Genomic DNA, 19,887 nt, shown 5'->3' on the forward strand with positions numbered 1-19,887 from the left:
ATAGAAAATAGAATTTAGAAAATAGACATTGCATGTGAACGAAGCCTTAGTGTCATGGTAAAGAACAACATAAACTGTACATGTATAGTCAAAATGCAAACTGACCTGCTCGCTTCAAACTTGTACGTAGGCTCTCTCCAGTACACACATGTAAGTTGACTTGGGGATTCCCACTGTGCTATTCTTGCTGGTGTCACACACCAGGAAATGGGTCAACATGGGGCTATCAGCCTGTTAACAACATGCTGCAGCAGAATAGCGGGATGTTGACCACATGTCAACAGACTGTTTACCTGAACTCCATGTTTTCTTATTTGGGTTAACAGGAATGTTGACAGGTCTGTAACACTAACACCTAACATACCTGGAATTCTGATCTCACCCACTGTGTCTTGACAGTCAGCTATCATTCTTTCTTTGAATACTGTAGCTTTCCAAATAGTCTGTATTTGTTTAGCAATTTGATGTGATGCAATTGTAGCAGTTTCAGGAGTGCACGTATTATACAATAATAAAGAAGATATCGTATGTGTACAGGGTCCTCAGTCTTTTCTACATTCATTAAGAATGATATAATACATGATCTCTATTCAAAGTAAGACGATGTGTCCTTCGTAATTATTTTTATTTGCACCTTCATGTTGGTTTATAGCTATAAAATCCACAATAATAATAATAATCTTACACAGGATCTCATGTGCGTCAAGTAATTTTTCCTTTGGAAAGAAGCCTTTTTAAAAACGGAATTACTATCACAGGCACAATTTTATTCACTGGTTCTTCAATGGTGCTTAAAACTGATAAAATTAAATTTTATAGTTTCCACGTAGAACTAAATGTCTAGTAAAAATGACTACATTTAGAAAAAATATTTCATAGTTGAGAAAATGAAAATTATTTGATCAATTGCATTTCTGCACAATTTGAAAGGTCTGAAGAAAAAGATGTTTACTCTAAATATTTTAAAATGACGAAATATATAAGAAAATATATATATTATTTGAATATAATTACACATTGCTTGAAATTTTGGAATTTAACTTCTATTTTTGAAGATTAAAAACATTCTGTACTGTTTAGATTATTGTTCAGTACATCTTCATTTGTTTCCTATTCTTTGTATGCTAAGATATTTTTAAAAACCAATTATTACCTCACTATAACAAGGAGATTCTGACCCTAATAGTTTTTTTAAATAAAAAATAATTACCTCTAAAATTTTCTACAAGAATTTTCTTCTTTTACTTGCCTTTTCAACAAATTCGGGTCACTTTGCAACTTTTTTTCAATCAATTTTTCCCATACTGCCAGCCTTCCGAGTAGGTTCTAAAGTCCCGTATATATGAACTTCATAATGTTAGTCTTTCCTCTCACTAAATGTTATACCTTCATTAAATATATAATATGCCATATGTTATTAGAATAAACTCTGTTTTTTATAATTTTCTTTCATGAAATTAAACACTAAACAGGACTTGGGAGGTTGGGGTAGCAAGAGATTTAGACTTCAGCTTACAGCTGAATTTAAGTAAAAAAGAATTAAAAAAAAAAAAAAAAAAGCAATGATAAAAATATGGTAGACCTAATAAGACACAACAACAAATCTTTCACAATGGAGAAACTCAAATAGCTTCCATAATTACTGCCACTGTGAAGGCTAGAGATATATAATACAGTCCATCGTGCATATTATGAAAGAAACACATCTTTGGCAACTGCAAGTTTGTATAAGGCATCAAGAGATCCCATTCCTGAAATATACATTTACATTCAAGCATTAAAAAATACAGCAACTCTCCTATGATTGACAAGGTCTTCTTCTCTGGGGTCAAGTGTCCAAGATCCAGAAATGACCACAATAAACATGCAGTAAAGCTTAGGCGACTTCATCACTGCTTAAGTCTTATGGCACAGATAGCAATGAAAACCATGAAGGTTTTTTTAGTTATACTAAGTCTATTGAGCAAAGGGATGCCTTTTAGATTAACCACCTGAGAGCAGGTTGAACGCAGCCGCCTGAATTCTAAGCTTGACTTGTCATGTGTGATTTCTTCGATCGACTAGACGAGCTTAAAGACATTGCAGCATCACTGTCTCCACGAACACTAGAGAGGTCCAATGGCGGAACGCCTAAATGCGCTGCTTTCACACGAGGCCTTGAAGTCAACCTTACTCGAGTAGAAATATCTTGATTGTCATCAAAAACGCCATCCTCTTGGAGCATTTTGGCACTGAGAGAGTGATGATTAGTTCTCACAGGGTACGAAGAATCTGTGTGCAGTTTCTCTTTCTTTTTCTTCATTTTCTTCCGACCTGGGAGCAACCGGTCCGAGTACTCGGGTATCCCGTCCCCAAAAGAGGGACTAGGATCCCTGGAACTGGATGACAAACCTGGACTAAGCCGGGTTGAAGATCGTTCAGTGTTTTTTTGAGATCTACTAGATATATTTGTGTCTGATAGAGGGATTTCTTGTAAAGATTCTGCCGAGTCTGAGTGGTATTCTGGAGCAGGCGATGCTGGAATGATGTCATCAGAGCGAGGGGTCACGTGATGAATGCCGATTGGGTAGGCAGGGACATCAATCCGTACGGAGGTACCACGTGGTGTGTATGATGGCTTACGATCTGGAAAATATGAACATCTCAAATGTTAGAGGTCATGTTTCATAACATAAAGGCCGAAGGTCAGGTTTCATTTTAACCAATTTTTTTCACACCTGGTTATGATTACTTTCTTTTTATTTCTATCACTAAGGTTACATAACTGTGAATTCTCAAGCTATATTTTTCTCCTTTCTTTTTTTTTTTTTCTTTTCTGCGAGTGGGGTGGGGGGAGTTGGAAGAGATTGAAATCTTAATATAGTTTTTTTAAACTAAGTCAACAGAGTCTATTATGAATACAAAGTCTATTACAAATATATGAAACACATAATGAGATGCAATGTTAAAAACACTCTCAGTGGGTTAGATTAAAGTATAGGAGAAGGTTCTATGTAAAACTTTGATCAGATTTGTGTTTTAGGAGATTGTTTATGATTATTTTAATGAAATTTGTATAAAAAAAGTCCTGCTAAAACAACTATAAAAAATTAGAAAACGAAACTATTTATCATGACTTCAGAGCATAGCCAGAAGAAGGTCATGACCTGGATTTCACCACGCTCAAGACCAATCACAGCAGGGTTCAGCCAGAATGAGATGATGTCATGATGCAACGCAAGTTTGGCAGAAAAGTTGTAAAACTTCTCTTATATAGTATATTCTAAATCAGCTGTCTGTACAAAACTAACTTCAAAAGTGAGGCAAGTCGAAATAATGTTCAGATAACGTCGCTAACCATAAAAGTAATTCACACATGTATCTTGTTAGTAACCATATTTTCGGTACAAATACCAATCAAAAACAGAAAACATAAAGCCCAAAATGCTCTTATACCTGAACCAACTTTGTATGAGCAGAAATATCATCACGTATTGTAAACATGTTTATACGATAATCATACATACTTGAGCCCTGTGAAGCGCATAGGCCTACTCACGTGTCGAGAAGTTTTGCCAGTGCCTTGTATGTAACACAATTCTGCTTTTAGTTTCTTCCACCTCCCCAACTCCCTCCCAACATACACAGGCTGAGACCTTCTGTGTCTGTCTCTTATTTGTTTTCGTATTTAGCGAACTGGAATGACTACTTTTTTCTTCTCCTTTTATTGCACTCTTCGGACTTTTCGCACGTCTCCATGTTTGCTGTCTTGGCGCCAAAAAGTAACATCCGGGTCTCAGCTATAGTATTTCATTCATAGTAAACCGTGAGACTTAGAGAGAAATTGCGCGTTCTGAAGCTGTACTGTGAGATGGTAGCTGAGTATTTAAGACGAGTCGTCTTAAATAAATTAATGGAACTTAATAACGGTTTTAGGTAGCTTCATTTTCTGAATGGTTTTGGATAGGATATACCTTGGCCATTATGGGAAAATTGGTGAAAATTCAAATGAATGAAAATTCATTTTCTTGCTATATTAAGGGTTTAACCCACTGAGACAGTCTTTAAGCCTAACACACGACTAATATTTTCTACTCACATGTCTTCTGCTCCTCTGGAGATGAAGCTGAAGAAGATCCTGATTGTGTTATCAATTCCCTGGCATCTAATTCTGCTGGTTTTGTCTTCACTTTCTTTCCTGTGGCAATCTTAGTTTTCTTCTTCTTCTTCTTTACCTGAAAGAGAACCCTGCACATAAATAAACTTCATCATAAAAATTTTAAAGACTGGTACCTACTGTGAGACAAATTACAAAGGGATACACTGATGGATTTACCTCCCCCCCCCCCCCCCCCGAAAAAAAAATAATAAAAATAATAAAATAAATAAATAATAATAATTAATTAATTAATAAACAAAACAAAAAAAAGGTGCGTACACAATGCAAAGTTTGTTTATCTCCACTTCTTTTTATGCTTACTATTAATATTTCTATATATGGTACCTTTTGTTTAGGCTTATTATCTGTCGCTTCTTCCATCAGCATCTTTTCATAGTCTCTCAGGACACCAGTGCCCCCTTTAGTCAAGTCCCCCTGCACACCATTGCCCCCTACAGTAGAGATACTGTACACAGAATCTGATTGTACCATGCCACTGTCAACTGGATGTATTTTGTTTTTCTGAAAAATGAAACAATAACACAACCAATCAACAAATATCAAATTTAATCAATTCAAATCTATCAAAGTCAAATTACGTTTAAATTCAAAGTTACAAAAAAAAAAAAAATTCTAAATAGCAATATATTTGTTCAAACTTAACACTTGAATTCAACAATGCTTATGTACAAAATGAATTTTAATATCTTATTAATCCTGCTTAAACTATTTCACTTAAATAGCATATTTATCCTCAGGCCAATAAAACAGTGAGATTTTTCTTTTAGCCTAAGCCACCTTTTAAACCTTATTGACAGTCAACTCTTGGATGGCCTCATCTCTGCCCTTTTCCCCATTTTCACTGTTTTTCCTTTGAACTCTGCGTTTATAGAAGCCATGAGTAGACAAACCAGACAGTCCTATGGCATAGAAAAAGCAAAAGAGAACAGGTAGGTGCAAGCCTAAGAGGGATATACATGTAGCAAGACAAAGACAGATTCCAAGAAAAAGTACAAATGTTCATCTTCTTTGGATCCTTGCTGTGAAATGCACAGGCATGCACAGGTGAAAAGTGGAGTCTCTAGTGTCTACTTTCTAGCTGCAGTAGAAAGCTGAGATTAGTACATACAACACACACACAGAGCTGATATTTTTATTAATAACTGAGAAAATATGAAGAGAAAATAGTTTAGAAAAGAACTGCGTAGGGTAACTATTGCACAGTCAAGAGAGAGACTAATATTTGTAATAAGCAAAATGCACTGTTGGGAAGAAATACCTTCACCTGGGGAAAACAAGTAGAAAAATAGTTGTAACACAGATCAATCTCGTATTGATTGGCTGGAAATTGCACCAAAAGAACCAGGAAGAGGGACATTTAGTTAGTCGCTGCACATTGTCGAAGACTATTTGCTCAATAAGCTGCAGAAATATGTACCAGTGCATGGTAGGGAAGATTTCACTGAATGATCAAACCAAACGCACACACACACACACGAGGCTGAGTAGATGTTGAGAATAGATTATATCAAAGCAACATCAGTGATAAAACTACACAAGAAAAGAGACTAGTGCTGAAAAAAGGAAGAAAAAGAGGTTTGCACATAGGAAGATTGCTGGGAAACTGCACAAAGCTCTTGAAGAGCTGTACCTTCAAAGATGAGCGTTTTGAATTTTCTTCTTTTATTTTGCCTATTTCTCGTTCTCTTGCCTCACGTTCTGCCTCTTGACGCTGCATGACAATGTAATCGTAGGTACTGAGATCTTTGCACACTGGAAGAAATAAGGGAGAAAGACTTAAGGTAAGGTCATTCTACTAAACAACTATACTACGTAATTATATACCAACACCCATTCCAGAGATTTACTGTGTAAAAACAGCTAAATCAAATAAAGAGAAAAAAATGAAAACCTAATTTCTATTTCATTTCCCATGCACAGCAATTGTCATCTAAATGAGAAAACAAAAAAATTGTTATTCATATGTATATATATATATATATACCATATCCCTAGTAAGTAAATTATTATGTCCCAAATTAATAAAAAAGAAAATAAATAAATACCTAAAACGTTAAAAAAAATACATTACTTATTCACTGCAACTGTACTCTAAATGAGAAAACAAAAACCTGTTATCTTCTAATAAACAGTAAAGGTTATTCTTCAAGTTCTGCAATTCACAACTAGCCATGCCTCCAATGCATATAGAAAAAAAAAAACTTATGACTAAGTCGAGACATATTTCCATGGTAAAAATGCACAGGCACAAGTGATTCTAAAAGAGAAAAACACCCAGGAATGAATTAGTACTATTAGTTTTAACATGCAGACTGTTGCAGGCAGGGGGGAGTGAATTGGACAAAGACATGTGCGTACCTTGACAGAGCCACAACATTGATAAGGTTTTTCTTCAGAAGAACAGGGAATAGGAATCTCGCCATTCTCAACACTTGACTGACTTGCCACGCCTACATGACCTAATTCTATAACTTCGTCTTGACTTTCATCATTGGAAGACTCTTGTTTCTTGGACCGTGTCTTCTGAATGTGTTCGTAAAAAGTCAACCCATTGCATCCTACAGAGATTTGAACACAAAAAATATCAGTAAATTATATAGTTTCTTGATCCAGGTGGCCATCTTGGTTTTGTCAACCAACTTGAAAAGTCCAGTCTAACTTCCTTAAAATAGTCATAAGAAATAAAAATGAAAACATGCTAATGTGTAGCAACCAGTGATTTCAAAATCAGTACAGCCATGAAAAACGAATGTTTCAGAAATATATCTAAACCTACAACTTCTGTATTCACTCATAAAATTCTTAATTATAATTCAGTAATTGATCATATTTGAATTAAAAAAAAAAAACAGTAATATTTGATAAAGAAGACTCAAAAGTTCAGAAATTTAAGATGTGTTTATATCAGAAAGTATGTTAAGTGAGTAAATAGAACATGATATCTTGCATAAAAATCAATAAATACTGGAATAATTATGTGATACATCCCTAGTTACTAACTTAAAATATCTTTTGGGCTGTATCTCTTTCTCACATTATCATATCTATGCTTATTCATATCAACTTCCAATTTGGCATTACTTGCATAAAACTTAATTAATCCCTTTTAAATTGCTACTATTATCATCTATTCCCAAACTCTATTTTTTTCTAGGAATTTCTTGACAAAAATGGACTAAAACTACAAATAGTTGTAGCTATTGGTAACAAAAGAAAAGTCACTAAGACTTCATTTATCTATAATATATGAGGGATTGATCAACATTCTAACCATATCACATATGTAAGGTTAAAAAATTATCATGTGAATAAATGTTATCAATAAATATTAATTACAGCTCAAATGAATAATAAAATGGAATAGCATAAGTATTAACATCATTTCAACAATAATATATAGGAATTCATCAACATAAAGCAGATATAAAGTCTCTAACAATTCATTTTGATATGACACTGTCTTTATCTTATACAAAATTTTCATATATTATAAAGAAAATAAAGTGACATTATGATTTGAGACTTTAAAATAGCCTATAAAGTGTCTTATGAAAAATCAAATTATATTTAAGCATGTTTCAATATAAATAAATAAATAAATAAATAAATAAATAAATAAATAAATAAATAAATAAATTACTTGTCCATATTTCAGTTAGATTAGAGCTGAGACCAATAGCTGTGAATTTCTTAGTTACTGGCCACTGTTTTTACTTTAGTCAAATAGACTCATAAACACAGCTTGGTGGCTAAAGGGGCCAGTAGAAAAAAAGGTTTTACAGATAGTTAAAAATTACTTACTTAAATAAATATGGAATCCCAGCAGGTGTCCTAATAATATAATGGTTATAAGAGCAAGGACTGCTGTGATTCCTAATACTGCGAGCCAGGCTTCATCAGGCACACTGGCATAGAAGATATGGAACAACACTGAAAAGAAAATATAAACATACATATATCAAAGCTCTTTAACTCATACCAAAGTCAAAACTGACTGGCTAAAATGTAAGACATTTTATAGAGAGAATTTTTAAAAAATTGTGCAATTTTGGTGGTAACTAAGTAATGTTTACAGATGAGCTGAAAGAAATGGAAGAATTTAGAGAACTGTAGCAGTAGATTTTAAAATTGAAGGGATATGGATTTTGAATTTCATATGATTTTTTGTTTCAGTTTGAGCATTTTTTTTTCATTTATGGGACATAAAATAAAACTGCAATAGAAAAAATTCATAATAAAATGACAAAAAAGGAAAAATTCATACCATTTCTATTCCTATATTAATAAATAAAAATATAATTCAAATTGTGCACGAGTATAATTTTTAATCATTTACAACACAAACTTAAAATTCCTAACTCCAAAATCTACTTACATGGTGTCTCATAAGGCACAGTTGCAGTGCTGACAGTGCTGACAGTGGTGTCTGTAGTACTGTTACTGTACACAGTTGTTAATACTGATGTTGTTGTACTGGATAAATAGTCTGAATGAAAAGAAACAAATACATGTAACATGAAATAATAGACAGGCGCAACAGTTGCAGTAAATCACTGCTGTTGTTGTTATTGTTGCACATGGCTGATTTTCTAATAGAAATCAGTTATTTAGTAGATTCATTACAAACAATAATAAATGTTTCAATCTCAAAAGTGACACTTTTGACTCCCAAAAAGTTGGAAATGTGCTGATAGTCAGCAAAATCTCATTACTGCATGGCAAAAACTGAAAGGCAGGCACACTTACCTCTATATTGTTGCAATATATGACCATCACTTTTATCTGTGTAGTAGGCAACAAACTGTAGAATACACAGAGTAAGGATCAACAGGCATCCTACAAGAGCTGTCACCAAGGTTAAAATAAATAGTCTGGAAAAAAATAAAAAAATATTTCTTCATAAAATCAAACCTTTATTTAATCATTTCTATCTGTTTAATTTAGTTGGATAACACTGAACTAAAAAATCAAAATATAAATAATTTTTCCTCTCCTATCAATGCATGCATGCCATTTGGAGGGCGGGGGGGGAGGGGGGGGGGGAGGGGGAGAGAGAGAGAGAATATATTCAGCAATTACTAGTGCTGGTGAATGCAAGTTCTGCACTTATATCTACTCAAAGCTCAAGTCAAAATCATACTCTAAATGTATGAAGGGTCACCACATGTTTTAAAGAACAAAGAATTTGAAACGTAAAATTTTGGAAGTGCTAATACACGACAAGTAAGCGACCCTGCTATCCCCCAATGAACAAAGGGCAACTGAGGGGTGTAAGGAGGCCATTCACTTTTACTTAACAGAATTCACACTGGAGCCTTACATTTGTCAGTATTGTGAAAAGGCTTCATTTTTTGGGGGCGTTTGTGTGGTTGTGTTACTAGCAAGGGCCAACAACATAAACAAATCATTATGTCACTGCCATTTCATGGTCAACAAGGTTTTTTAAGGATGGTATGCCTTACTAATGGCCAGTATTTTGTTACAAAATGTGGAATTTCTCTACTTACATTCAAACAAAGGATAATTGTGAACGCGTCTGAAAGGGGGGGGGGGAGAGAGATGCTGTAAACACTTGCTAGTGCCAGTGCATGCAAGTTCTGTACACAAATCCACTTAAAACACAAGTCTAAATTATACTCTAAATGTAAGAAAAGCCAACACTCCTGTTAAAAATTGAAAAACTTTGCACGTAATTTTTTGGAAGTGCTAATACATGACAAATAAGCAATCCTACCATCCCATGATGAATAAAGGGCAACTCAGAACACTAAAGAGGCTACTCAGGTTGGGCCATTATGAAAGAATTCACACTGGAGCCTTACAAATGTCAGTTCTGTGACAAGGCTTCATTTTTTGGGGATCTCTGCAAGGTACCAACAGAGGTCAGTAATAATGACAAAGAAATAAGTCATGGCCATTGTGAATACACAGTTGTACAAGGACAGTTTGCCACGTTGATGACATGCCCTTGCTAGGTAAGTCATATACTCCCCACATTTGCTAAGATACAGAGGCTGGCTGGGACATCATGCCTAGGATTTATCATGAAGTGTAGTAAAATATTTAGAAGCAGTTTGGCCTTTTTAGATATGTTTCTTAGGTCTACTTTAAGCAAAAAAAAAAAAAAAAAAAAACTGCTTCAATCAAAATGTGATCTTAAAGTAACAAAATTTTAGTTATTAGTTTTTTATGGTCATTATTCGAAGATCTCTGAATTCTTAGTATTATTTTTGCATAAGATACGCTTGTGACTCATAAGCAGCTGTCACATGTCCTAGAGTTAACTTACTTGTAGTTTCTGCCTCCTACGCAGTTATTGAGCCACTTACAGTGGTGATCAAAATCACTGACACACTTGTTACAGGCACTACAATGTTTAGATTTTGGTCCTCTGAAAGGAGAAAAGATAAATTTTGCATTAACACCTGCATTTCCTATCCAAATAACAAAGTAAGAAATTTCACTCTCCCAAAGTAAAAGAAACTTAAGCCAGTTTTATCCACTCTATACAAATTCAAATCTTCTGAAGTATCATATTAAATGTCAGTACAGCAGAATCATATTAATCAAGTTCTCAAACCTTAAAAAAAGAAATGCAACTTACACTTCTACTTCACATATATAACAGTGATCATTTTCTATAACATGGGCATGTAGTGTTCTATCAAATATGGCAGCAGGTGTCTTCCCTGCTTTTTTGATTACATTCACATCAGCTGGGTTGATTGTGCAGGCCATTAGATGCACTATAAAATGTGCTAAGAATAAGATCCCTTGCACCTAAGAAAATGCTAAGTTAAGTAAAATAACATTTTAATAATAATAATAATAATAATAACATTATTTAGTCAGGGAAAAAGTTCACCTTGATGTATAACATGGTATTTTAATATGAAAGGTTCATTTTTCCATCTAAGATGTAAAAGTTACCTTTATGCAGAATTTCGGATGGAGAAAGGGAATCTTTCAATGATAATAATAATTAAAACAAAAATAAAGCAAAAATTTTAATAATTTAAATAAAATAAGAATAATATTATTTCAAATCAAATCGATTGGACTGTAAAGGTTGGCAAGTTGGGTTTTAAGCCTTATGAACTATCCCTGCACTACTAAACAATATTTCTTTAAAATATCAATATATATATATCAGTGTATGAAATTGAAGGAAATTACTAGCCAGACCGCCGGGCAGGTAACTGAAAAGTTACCAGCCCGGCCATGTAGTTACCTGCCCTAGTTATGATAACCTCTAGAGTTAAGAGAGGTATGCTGAGGGGGGTCTAGAATGCATTCTTAGGAGAGCAAGTTGGAAATGAAAGGGCAATATCATGCCTTATGCGTGGACATTTAGAAATTGGTTGGAATTTCTACTGAATGATACCTTGTCAGTGTTGGATTTAGAGGGCGGGTCCTGACGCCCCCGACCCCCTTTAATTTCTGCAAAAAAAAAAAAAAAAAAAAACTCAGCTCTTGAAATAAGACTTTTCGCTAGTTGAATCATAATATCGGTATCCATAGATTAGATCGACCTAACTCTCTGGGGGTTCACGCTAAATAGCTGTCAGCCGGGCGGACACGAAAGTTAATTACCTCCTTACAGCTTGTAGTAGGCGGGACGGACATTTAAATTGGAATATCTGAAAGTAATCTACTGAGACTCCCCGCGGGGATAGATCGATCTAAAATCTATGGGAATAGAGCCATAGTTCTAAACCATACCAAATTGCACCATTCACCATCTAAAATACCAAAAATTTTCAGGGCCCTTTAGCGGGCGGGGGAGGGGGGGAGTAGTCAATTCAGTTTATGTTCACCTTGCAGGCTGTCTCATTTCTTCTTCAATAATTTATTCATAACTTTTATTCCGATTTCGTGATTTCATCTGATCATAATTTTTGCTTTTCTGTATAGCAACAAGTAGGCCCTATGACCAAATACATATATATTCTTGTCAAATAAATCGATCTCTGTGCTGACAGTAAAGAAGAAAGAATTCAGCACGTAGGGTCCCTTTGAATATCGCTTAAAGCGGTCGGGAACGATCCTGCACGCTAATGGTCCATAGACAGTCCTGCAGGGCCCTGTATCTGGAAAGCATCGCTTATTGAGAATAGCTATATCACATAGAGGCTACAATATATTATATGGGGCGAGTGTGGGCGAGTTATTGGATCGAGATGCTTGCGCTCGGTCGCAATGCGTGATACTTTCGAGTTACGGTTTTACAAAAAAATGTTGCCGCTCGACTCATTGCAAATCGAAGTCACCTTTCCATGGGTCCCAATTTGTTCTCTTTCGTTTGGTTCTGTCGTAATCTTTCTTATTTTTATATCTTTCCTCAATTGTTTTTCTTTTGTGAACTTGTCTATGGGACTTGATAGATTTTTTTCATTTTTGACAGCCCAAGATGAAAGCACGTGGGGAAAAGAACTACATCTGACGCACGGCGTAAACTCATACGTTCACTCATAATTTTGGGATTCAAATTTTTTGGAAAAAATTCTCCTTTAATTTGCCTCCGTTGCCTTTATTACAGTTGATTATAAGCACTTCATGTACCTGTAGGTCTTTTTAATCAATATCATAACTTTTTATACTTTCACATTTTTAGTACTCTCAACCTACAAATTTCTACTCGCGGTATCTCCTCCACACAAAACAATGCCGTTACGTTATCTGCTGTTCACTGAAGCTGATTAAGAACAATGTGCCTCGTTTCAAGTTGTCTTTCAACTTCATATCACACAGACGGAACTTCGAAAACGAAGCCACTGAGAGGGAGACTGTTGGTTACATTTCGATACGAGCGTTCGATTGCAAGCTATGGTTAGTTTTGCTTCTATGAAAGTGGGTGTAAACAGTGAGTTGATTTGATATTTTGCTGAAATCGCTTGTGAACATAGACAAAATAAAAGGTGAAAATAGGCTGTGAAAATAGCCAGCCCGTCGGGCTGGTAATTTGTAAATCTTACCCGCCCGACCTGAAAGTTACCAGCCTCGGGCTGGCGGGCTGGCGGCCATTTATATATATATATATATATATATATATATATATATATATATATATATATATATATATATTCATCATCCTTTGCTCAAATTTATCATATGTATATATCACATTTCAGGTGACACTAAAGCGTTTCCATTAAATTGTACATGAAATTATGTAAAAGGATACCACATAACCAGCAGTTTGCCATTCCACTGGCAAACCAGGCACCAAAATAACAAAATGTATCACACCAAAGAATATGATAAACCCCCAGGCAACAAACTGTAAGGGATGTGGGGGGCAAGACCAGCCGTTCTCTCTACTGGGCTGCTGGACCTCTACATTGGTGTCAGCACCCATCTGTAATAATAAAAATTGTTATAAAATACAAACATGATAAAAAATATTGAAAAACCAAATACAATCATTGCTTAGTTGATTTTACTGTAAGTATAATTTTAGAATTTGATCATCACATAATTGTAATGTTACAAAAGAAAAAAGATTTTATCATTCATACAATACACTTGAATGGGTGGCAATCATAAGCTACTTATGCAGCAATGATAAAAATCATTTGTTCCAATTGCCTGCTAAAGATTTTTTAAAAACTTTTTTTTTTTTTTTTTTTTGCATAAGAGCGAGAATTTTAGAAAAATTCCCCGTCATTGAATTATATATAAATATATTTCTAATCACAATTCATGTCATCATGTATCAATATCAAACTGTGAATAGAATGATGCTATTGACATTTGAAGAAAATGCTTTAAATTGTCAAATGTGCAATTTCTACTTTCATAAAACAAGAATTAGATAACAGGTTCTAATACCGTGTCCAAATGTGGTGTCTTAAATCACTTTATTCTTGTAAACTGATGCATTATTTTATATAATCTAACGCAAACCTTGAGTATGAAAAAGCTTTAATTTTTAACCTTCGAGTAATTAAACTCGATCTTACCGTTTTCAATAGATATCAGTTATGTTCGTGTAAATATGATCGGCCTTCTCCACCGTCCGCCATTTTCAATCGATTTCAGGTAACTAATGACATTCCGCTAGAAAATAGTTACAAGGTCTCAATGGCAAATGTTAAAAATGTCACTTATTCCCATTTCTCCCTATAAAAGATAACAAAAGAGATATTTTATTAATATAAAATTCTGACGAAGTATTTTATGGGACAAGGAGCAGTCTTTTTCGGATAGTCCTATCGCGCATTGATAATCAACTGAGCCTCATCACTTAATCGGACCAGCTTTTCGCTCTTCTTGAAAAGAAGATTTGAAGCAGGTGCACGGGAACACATGAGATTTCCATGCCTTTATTATTTTCCGTAGTTTTTTACTGAGAAGAGAAAACAATATGGAATCGGACGTGAGAGATTTAGATACGGCACCCAAAGCAAGTATCGACATAGTTGGTCTGAATAATCAGGTAATATAACTGGCAAAATTTAGGAGCTACAAAGACAAGTAGCTAGTACTGAGTACATGTAGTAGCTAAAGCGAATTACTCTGTAGCACTTTACTAAATGCAAATGTCTGAAGTTGATTAAAAAAATCAAAAAACATCCCAACTTAATTGTATTACACTGTACACACATTAATACTTTTAAGATATCAAATATCTGGATTAAATATATGGGATCAAGTTACAGCTATGTAAATGGATGCAAAAAAAAAAAAAAAAAAGTCTTGGTAGAGGTTGTAGCTTCACAGAACCATCAACTACTTATTTTGAACTTAGTGAGCATTAGGGGCATATTTAAAAAAAATATTTACTTTTCTTTCAGTTGGTGTCTATGAGGAAAACTGTGAAGAAAGCTCGGGTCCAGGTCATCAATAAGTTAACAAGACAGATACGTAAATTGAAACCAAAAGGGTGAGTTTTTAATACATACAGGAGCTATTAAATACATACTTTTTATACAATATCTAAATTGCTTGTCTGTAAATATGCATGTAGCACTTATATCTAGTTTCCCACAATTTCATAATAATAGCACTTCAAAAAATAGTAGATGGTTACATTAGCAGGCTAGATAGAATTAATGTGGTAGCCTGGATTTGTTTGTTTATTTGTTTGTTTGTGTTTATTTGTTTGTTTATTTTTATGGACAGACAGTATATGTGGACATGTGGCCACTACCAGTCTCTATCATTGCGGTTGGTGTTGCTGTGGACATTCCACATTTCTGTACAGGAAAACTGTTAATTATTATTCTCAATTTTACATGAATGATTATAAGGACTAAAATACAGCTCAAGTTAAGAAAAAAAAACACATCTTTTGTTTATTTCATTTTGAACTTCAGAAGATTTTCTTGATAATTTTCAGAGAAAGTGGGCTACCAGGCAGAGAGAAAAGTGCAAGGAGACTTGAGAGATTGAAGGCAGAGATGGAAGTGATTAAGGTAAAGATTTGATTTGTTTTGAAATGGTGATTTGCCAGTGTCAGGTTTACAGTAGCCAGCTGGTATTAGTATGTATTGTTTCTGACAGATTGTACAGTATTTTGAAATTCGTCATTTTATTGTGATGAATTTGAAAATATTTAGTTTGTATGTTGCATTAAATATTTGAGTATTATTAATGTGCCTTACAGAAAATTATTATTATTATTATTATTATTATTATTATTGTGTTTCTTGCAGGGTTTGAATGCAGATAAGGTTTCCAAGTATGCATTAGCTTCAACAGCTAGTTTTGCCGATGTTTGTAAACAGGTACATAAAATATTACTAATTAAAATATTTAATGTTTTTTTATTTCTTCTTAGATTTATAGATTCTTCCCTATTCACCTATGATGTACTGAGTAATATACAGTGATATTACTAGTATATAGGGGATTGTTGTGTAATTAAAGCCTATTTTATCTCTATACAGCTTGTATGGAAGTTATCATGTTGTTTCCTTTGATGACTTAAATATCCCTTTTTCAAATGTTTTATTTTCATTTGAAGTGAAAATGGAAGGAACTACCAGTAAATGTTCATTCAGCGTAAGACAAGTGAATAAAGTTGTCCTGATGTGAACTGACAGGCACTAAGGTTCTTTTGTTGTTTTTGTTTTGCCTTGTTGAACATTTGTCCATTTTGATGTGTAAATCTTAATATGTTTCAGCCAAATGCATCTGAAGTTGGCAGAGCAATGGCAAGACTTGCAGATAACGCTGTCTTACAGAAGGCAGTAAAAGAGTTCCGCAGCAAACATGCAGACTGGCCATCATTAGCTGCTTATCTTTTAGCAAAAACAACTAATAGAAAATTCAAGAAGAAAAAGAAAAAGGTTAAACAAAAGAATCAAGGAAAAAAACAGGAAGTTAAAAGGAAAGTTGATGCTTTTACGCTGGAACTACGTTTAAAAAGCAAAGAAAAACTTGAAAAAGACAAAACTGAACAAAAACAAAAAATGAGCAATGCAGGGAATACAGCATCTCATTCTTCAACACTGGCACAATCAGAAAAGAAAGAAATTTCTCTCAAGGAGTCCATATTTTCTCAACAGGATATCCCTAGTTGGGATCATTCTTCTGAATCTGATGGCAATGATTTGTCAGATTCGGATGAAGATAATATGGTTGAATCTGGCAGTGATGCCTCTGGTGAAGATGATGAAAAATCCACCAAACCTTCAATATTATCCTCCATGTCAGCTACAAAGTCAGTTGTAACATCTGACACGTCTAGAGAATGCACCAAGACAACCGTGTCATCTTCTGAACCCATTGCGAGACCTTCTAAAGCCTCTGTCATTGTGGAAAAAGAAACAGAAGAAATGGTAGTAAAGAAATTAGATTTACGTCAGCTTCCAGACACTGGTGAAGTTCTGACCAGAAATGGTGCTTCGAAGACGGCTTCAAATTTAAAAGTGAACATATTTGGAGATACAGGTGCTTCTAAGACTGGACACAATAAAGATCCATTTTTCCAATGCAGTGATGACTCTGGAGAAGAAGAGAGGGAAGAGGAAGATGATGATGATGATGATGGTGGTGAAAACGTCACTGAGTCAACATCCTCAAGACCTGTTCCTCCTAAGAGAAGATTTGAGTCCACATTTGTTGGTGCACTGAATAAACCAAGAAAATTGCCCGATGCTAAATCAAAACCAAAGTATGCACTGCACATAAGACTTTGCTTGATCAATTCCTTTATATTGCTTTTGTGTTTAGTCTTTAGACTTCTGACCTTTGGTTATTTATTTTATCTTAACCTAACAAATAATATCTGCAGTATCATCAAAAGCCTGTGGAAGAAAATGGTTTAAAGAAATTTTAATATTAATATGTTTCATAATTAAATGGTACACATGTAAATGATATGATGTTGAAAATAATTGGTGTGTTTTATTTTCTTTGCTTTTTGACTAAAAATGTTCAGCTGGGAAAGTAATCTGTACTTAATACACCCCTCTCCCTCTGTACCATATCAAGCACCACTTTAAACCATTCTGATCTTTTGAAATTATTTATAATTGTTCATAAAGGTTCGAGAGAGACAACAGGAGGGGCAACCCCAGACAACCTTCAAGGCCTGAGGCAAAGAAAATGGCTGGTGCAAGGAAGTCCAACTCCTCTAGACCACAACAGAAACTGTCAGCTGGGAAACCATGGACCAAAACAACAGGTATAGATTATGGCAGGGAGTTCTCTGAAGTTTATGAAACTCAGTGGCTTTTATTTGGTTCTTCACAAGTACATTACTAGTACTAGTAGTTCTGTCTGGTTTAATGTTTGTGAACATGTTTATATCTTTAGTTTTTAGGAAGGTTTGTATATCATATTTAATGTTAATTTGAAAACATTTTAATATTCTCTGTTGTAGGAAGTGATGGATTCCATGACATTGTGTGATTTAATCAACACTGATTTATTATCTCCAGAGTTTTAACTTGTCTGTAGATTGGTTTAGTTTAGATTGGTCTTAGGACACAAATAATCCTATGTTTGTGGAAGTAATGGATAAAGTGTAATTGTTTTACTGATCTAATATATATGAGTTTAAGTAATTAGAAATTCACTTCTGTAACTGGCTTACCTTTGCCATTTTTAATGACCAAAACCAAGGGTATGCTGGGTAAAAGAGATTTGCAGTCGATATGATGAAACTGAGGACGTACTCGTTGTCTGAGGTTTTTGTACCAACAATTTGTCTGTGCTCTGAAAAACATATTTCATTTTCTGTTAGTTTCAAAAAAATTAATATACAATTAATTTTTTATTTGTATGTCATTTATAGTTTATGATGCAATTATTTCAGAGGGTAGTGCTGTAAATAAAGAGCAGATAACCTCACTCCATCCTTCTTGGGAGGCCAGCAAAAAACGTAAACAGCAACAGAGTGCAGTCCATGCCTTTCAGGGAAAGAGGATCAAATTTGAGGACTCGGATGACAGCTAGTGCAACAGCATTGGGGTGCGGTCCATGCCTTTCAGGGAAAGAGGATCAAATTTGAGGACTCAGATGACAAATAATGTAACAGCTTTAGAGTGCGGTCCATGCCATTTAGGGAAAGAGGATCACATCTGAGGATCAGATGACCATTTAAGCCATCCAAATAAATGTTAATCTAAATTATTACCTGCAGATAATGATTGAGAAATCTTGCAAGGTTTGACAGTATTAAAGACGTATTGTATATTAAAGGGATAATAACTCTTCATTTTGGCCAAAAAATGAATTTTCCTGGAGTAAACAACAATTTTCCCATACTTACCAATGGTTAATGAATCCATTTTTACATTCAAAGTTAGTCCCTGTTTTTTTTCTAAAAAGTTTGGTTTTTTTGTTAAAATCTCTTAAGAGATTATAACAGAGTATAGCCATCAATGGAGGTCACGTGGTCTGAAGACAAGCTCAGATATCAGAATAATAGCTATAACTGCTGTTTTTGTTGTAAAACAGAATATATTATATTTCTATGAGTTATTCACAATGTTTTTATTGGGAAATATACACCTCATATGAAGAGTTATTATCCCTTTAAAGGAATACGTCTTACATTAGACCTTTAAGTAGAAAAAAATACAGCAATTTATACACTATTTAAAACTGCCAAGAAAATTACTGAATAAGCCTGTTTTTGAGATACAAGCCTTTAATTTTTACATTATTACAAGAGAAATTTGCCAGTTCCCATCTTCATAACACATTTCCATAATTTTTTTCTAAGAAGACTTAACACTCCTTTAAGATGTGTTTTAGAAGGCACTACTTGAATATTATCAATACGGACATTGATATATTTAAATGTTTAATACACGAAATTATTATTCATTTCGAGTGATTGTTCGGTGAAGGAAAAGTTGACTCTGCCTCAAGAAATAAAGTATTTCATTATAAATGTGTGGGTTTATTATTAAAATCATAGCATTTTGGTTTACATGGGTTAAAATGTTTTACAGTGTTCACAAAACTGCAATAGACAAAACAACATTTTTATCAATTCAATAATTTAAAACCAAATGTCAAACTTGAACCCAATTCTAATTTTCTATAATCAAGGAAATGTTAAATATTTATAACAAATTTTCTGATTAAACAAATACAACAAACTACTCACATCTAACTGAAAAAAATGTTAGGTAGGAACACATTCCAAACTGCCATAAGTATTCATAAATATATGTTAACTATTAATGACTTTTTACAAATAAAATGGTATAACCATTAAACTAAATTGACTTTTCCATGAAGACAATGCTTTCATATTGCTTTGTCCA

The 19,887-nt window shown here is 34.0% G+C and overlaps 2 protein-coding genes across 3 annotated transcripts; one reads left to right on the plus strand and one right to left on the minus strand.

Annotated features, from left to right (window-relative positions):
- Window positions 1-606: 606 nt before the first annotated feature.
- On the minus strand, window positions 607-14,264 carry LOC106173146 (palmitoyltransferase ZDHHC1). Its single transcript, XM_087012214.1, has 11 exons — window positions 14,122-14,264; window positions 13,344-13,517; window positions 10,764-10,939; window positions 10,449-10,550; window positions 8,906-9,030; window positions 8,535-8,645; window positions 7,961-8,089; window positions 5,790-5,911; window positions 4,484-4,660; window positions 4,079-4,214; window positions 607-2,625 (listed from the first exon to the last, which is right to left on the minus strand). The coding sequence occupies exons 2-11, from the start codon at window positions 13,515-13,517 to the stop codon at window positions 2,024-2,026; spliced, it is 1,854 nt and encodes a 617-aa protein (XP_086868340.1). The 5' UTR covers window positions 14,122-14,264; the 3' UTR covers window positions 607-2,023.
- LOC106173148 (uncharacterized) lies at window positions 9,975-19,719 on the plus strand. 2 transcript variants are annotated; one of them, XM_087012215.1, is made up of 7 exons: window positions 9,975-10,134; window positions 14,956-15,044; window positions 15,501-15,576; window positions 15,817-15,888; window positions 16,288-17,279; window positions 17,653-17,792; window positions 18,426-19,719. In XM_087012215.1, exons 2-7 carry the CDS (start codon window positions 14,965-14,967, stop codon window positions 18,563-18,565), a joined length of 1,500 nt encoding a protein of 499 aa, XP_086868341.1. In that variant the 5' UTR covers window positions 9,975-10,134; window positions 14,956-14,964; the 3' UTR covers window positions 18,566-19,719. The 2 variants fall into 2 exon arrangements, with proteins under 2 accessions (XP_086868341.1, XP_023930090.2); XM_024074322.2 differs by lacking the exon at window positions 9,975-10,134 and adding an exon at window positions 14,415-14,597.
- The last annotated feature ends 168 nt before the right edge of the window (window positions 19,720-19,887 follow it).

This window comes from Lingula anatina, chromosome 4, assembly GCF_051362555.1.
Source record: "Lingula anatina isolate TDL-2025a chromosome 4, LinAna3.0, whole genome shotgun sequence".
In the NCBI taxonomy this organism is placed as follows: Eukaryota; Metazoa; Brachiopoda; class Lingulata; order Lingulida; family Lingulidae; genus Lingula; species Lingula anatina.

Coding starts and splice junctions, on each gene's coding strand:
- LOC106173148 (XM_024074322.2), top strand. CDS start 14,526: ATGGAATCGGACGTGAGAGATTTAGATACGGCACCCAAAGCAAGTATC. Junction 14,598..14,955: donor TAGTTGGTCTGAATAATCAG/GTAATATAACTG, acceptor CTTTTCTTTCAG/TTGGTGTCTATGAGGAAAAC. Junction 15,577..15,816: donor CAGAGATGGAAGTGATTAAG/GTAAAGATTTGA, acceptor TGTTTCTTGCAG/GGTTTGAATGCAGATAAGGT.
- LOC106173146 (XM_087012214.1), bottom strand. CDS start 13,517: ATGGGTGCTGACACCAATGTAGAGGTCCAGCAGCCCAGTAGAGAGAAC. Junction 9,031..10,448: donor GTAGGAGGCAGAAACTACAA/GTAAGTTAACTC, acceptor ATTTTTTTCCAG/ACTATTTATTTTAACCTTGG. Junction 8,646..8,905: donor TATATTGCAACAATATAGAG/GTAAGTGTGCCT, acceptor CTTTTCATTCAG/ACTATTTATCCAGTACAACA.